We start from the raw sequence: 3,842 nt of genomic DNA, 5'->3' as shown, positions 1-3,842 counted from the left end.
AGCAAACCAGGCTGCAGACCCCACTGGATTTCACTAGAGTGGACCAGGCTGCAGACCCCACTGGATTTCAATATGGAGTGAACCAGAATGTAGACCTCACTAGATTTCACTACAGAATGAATCAGGCTGCAAACCCCACTGGATTTCAGCACTTTTGCAGGCATTCTTTGGGTCTAATTCTATGGCATTTGTCACATGTGTAGATTCTTGTAACCACCACAGCGGCCCTGGCCCAGAACTCTCCATTACCACAGAGGACGGCCTCCTGCTGCCTCCTGCTGCTCTGTGCAACACTGACCCGCCCTCCTTCTGCGGCTGGCATTTTGAGGGTGTCATTTAGAAATGGAATCACACAGTACACCTCCTTATAGGATTGGCTTTTTCTTAGTACAATGCCCTTGAGATCCAACCACAGCACTGCGTGTGTCAACAGTCCCTTCTGTTTCATTGCTGAGGAGGAATCAGATGTGCTAGTTTGTTTAACCGCTCTCAAGCTGAAGGACGTTTGAGTTATTTCCACCCTTGAGTGCTTGTGTTCTTGACATTCTCTGGGTCTCTGCTGCAGAATGACAGCTGGCTCAGGGAAAGCACGTGGGGAGCACTCAGTGCTGAGCCAAAATAGCCGCTGCTTTCACAGAACGCCCTTTCCACTTGCAAGAGTGCTGGGGAAGCTAGTTATTCAGTGTTGGGTATTTGGTAGACGTTTGATTAAAAATGAATGATGTAAGCCTGTCACTTCAAAGAAAACAACATGAGTATTTGCTGCCAATGATGCCATCTGAGACTTTGAGCAAAAATCAGAATTTTGGAAAACTTACAGTTGCCACTGTGAGCTTAAAAGAGTCTTGATGCTCCAAGCTCTCCCTGAGAGATCACAAATGCAGATTTTAAAAAAATATTGTCAAACAAGAGGTGCCCCCATTTGGAAGATCTGCACAACTCAGGAGACCATGCTTCTCACGTGACTAACGGCACAGGGTGTCATGCTATGATGCCTGGGTAAAAGAGCCACTCAACATGCAAGATAGGCTGGGTGCAGTGCCTCACACCTGTAATCCCAATACTCTGGGAGGCCAAGGCGGGAGGACCGCTTCAGCCCATGGGTTCGAGACCACCTACCTTCATACATAAGCTTTGTCGAAAAATGCTCATCAGATTCGGTCAGTGCTTCATCCTTATCCACCTCCAAGAGGTCTGAGAGCCTCGTGATCGATACCTCCAGGGAGCAGAGGGAGCCTGTTCTGCAGTACTCCATTCCCGAAGGGGGAAATATCTCAGCCTTCACATTGTATAATGTCTGGGCAGGAAAGGGAGAGAAAAGAAAGGAAATGTACCTAACTGTTCTCAAGAAATGCAACTAGAGGCAAAAGAAGAGCTGCCCACAGACCCTGGAGAGCTGAGGAAAGACACTTATCTGCTCTGCTGGCCTCAGAGCAACTGTGGCCACTCACTCTCAATAATTCCCATGGGAGATGCAATGTTTTCGGAAGTCCTACACGCCCAACCTTAACATCCTTCTTCAAATTATGAACATTTCCAACTGCAGAAAGAAAGGATAGCACAGCGACCCTCCAGCCGCCTATCACCCGGATCCCGAGATCTCAGCATGTTGATGCCTCAGCATCACTTATCGAGCCATATACATTTCTGTATTTGCCTGAGGTAATTTAAAGCGAATTTCAGGCCAGGCATGGTGGCTCACGCCTGTAATACCAGCACTTTGGGAGGCCGAGGTGGGCAGATTATTTGAGGCCAGGAGTTTGAGACCAGCTTGGCCAACGTGGTGAAATCCCATCTCTACTAAAAATACAAAAATTAGCTGGGTACAGTGGTAGGTGCCTGTAATCCCAGCTACTTGGATTACTTAGCAGGAGACTCCCTTGAACCCAGGAGGCAAAGGTTGCAGTGAGCTGAGATCACACTGCTGCACTGCAACCTGGGTGACAGAGCAAGACTGTCTCAAAAAAATAAATAAATAAGATAAAAAAAAGAGCAAATTTCAGATAACCTGTTATTTTGCCCCATCTACTTCAGTATGCATTACTAAACACTAAGGCCTTTTTCTTACCAAAACACAAAAGCTATTATTACAACTAGCAAAAGCAACAGGAATTCCTTGGTATAACCCAATTCAGTCCATAATCTACTTTGTCCATGTTTCCTTTCCATAATCAACCTATTCTCAGTGGTTATTCAAACATGCTTAACATTCTACCACCACCCATGGCGAACAATCACAACTCATCCGCCACCACAAAGATGAAAAAGGGCTCGCGCAGCTCCACTTCTGAAGGGAAGCGGGTGCGTGCACGCGCGTGCATGTGTGTAATACAGTACAACTTGACTTAAAAGTGTTCTATTGGCATTGTAAAACGTTCAAAGAAGGTATTTCAATATATTAAGAAGTGTCTGTCTGGAGTCTGAGGCCAAGATGAAGTCGTCTGCTGGGAGTTCACAGCCTAAACAGCAGTCCCGAGAGTGGCCTTTCTAGGTGATCTCCTACCAAATCCCCAATCACCTCTGTTCGGACATGGGACAAACTCCCACCAGTCTCAAGAGGGGCCATGCTGGGACTTCCTGATGTTCTCGAGCCACAGGGCAGAAAGGATCCCAAATACACAGATGCCAAAATGCCAGCCGTGGGCCCGGACACCCATAGGTCCTGGGAACGGAAGCAGTGGAATGCTGTGCTAGAGGCCCCTGAAACAGCTCCTCCTTCTGAGAAGCTTCTAGCTGGAGCACAGTGTGAATGTTTCTGAATCCAGCGAAGAATGCAGATTTGCCTAAGGGCTTGACCTGAGGGCAACACCCAGAGTTGCAGGAGGACAAAGTGGGGTTGAACACTGCTCTCGGCTGCATCTGGAAGGAGAGTGGCTGGGGGAAAGCACAGCCCAGGGTGAGCAGCAGGGGCCTCACCTGGCAGCACCTGGAGCTCAGGCACAGTGACCAGAACCGCAGAGCCTCTTCAGAGAGACACGCGAGCACTTACGGCCAGCTGGTCTCTGACAGCGAGGCCAGGGTCACCCCACAGGGAGGAAAGCATCGTTATGACAGATGGGATAGGGACACGTGATGGGTCACTTGAAAAGAACAAATTTGGACCCTACCTCTTACCATACACAAAAATTAAGTCAAAGTAGATCACAGACCTAAATATAAGTGCTGAAATTACGAACATCTTGGAAGAAAATGCAGGAGAAAATCTTTTTGACCAAAGGCAATGATTTTCTAGGTCCAAAGCAAAAATGTCAAGCAATAAAAGAGAGAGTTGAATTGGACTTCATCAAAATTTAAAACTTTTGTGCTTCAAAGGACAACAAATGGAAGAAAATATTTGCAAATCATACGTAAGGACCTGGTACCTAGGATATATAAAGAACTTACAATTCAATAATAAAAAACAAATAACCCTATTTAAACACGGGGAAAGGAGTTGAACAGACATCCTTCCAAAGGCAGAAAAATGGGCCACATGCCCACGAGAAGCAGCACAACATCACTAGCCACTGGGAAAACGCCCGCCAACTGGAACGGCCACAACCAAAAACACAGTGAGACAAGTGCTCGCTGGGTCCCAGCTGGAATCCACTATGTTGCTGGTGGGAATGTAGAGCCCTCTGGAAAAAGTTTGGCAGTTGCTCAAAAAGCTAACCATAGAGTTACCCATATGACCCAGAAATTCCACTCAGGTCTTTACCAGGAGAATTGAATAGATATGGTCACATAAAAACCCATACTTTGGGCCGGGCATGGTGGCTCACGCCTGTAATCCCAGCACTTTGGGAGGCCGAGGTGGGTGGATCACGAGGTCAGGAGTTCAAGACCAGCCTGGCCAAGATGGT

The 3,842-nt window shown here is 47.3% G+C and overlaps 1 protein-coding gene across 1 annotated transcript in view; it reads right to left on the bottom strand.

Moving 5' to 3' along the window:
- Positions 1-3,842, bottom strand: part of TRAPPC10 (trafficking protein particle complex 10) — a 77,307-nt gene that overhangs the window by 4,852 nt on the left and 68,613 nt on the right. Inside the window, exon 20 of the mRNA XM_011954128.1 lies at positions 1,120-1,297. Coding sequence (XP_011809518.1) covers positions 1,120-1,297 — 178 coding nt within the window. The remainder of the gene's footprint in view (positions 1-1,119; positions 1,298-3,842) is intronic.

Source organism: Colobus angolensis, unplaced genomic scaffold, assembly GCF_000951035.1.
Source record: "Colobus angolensis palliatus isolate OR3802 unplaced genomic scaffold, Cang.pa_1.0 Scaffold38, whole genome shotgun sequence".
Taxonomy (NCBI): Eukaryota; Metazoa; Chordata; class Mammalia; order Primates; family Cercopithecidae; genus Colobus; species Colobus angolensis.
The sequence above is the reverse complement of the archived record's forward strand: the minus strand, read 5'-3'. Positions and strand labels throughout refer to the sequence as shown.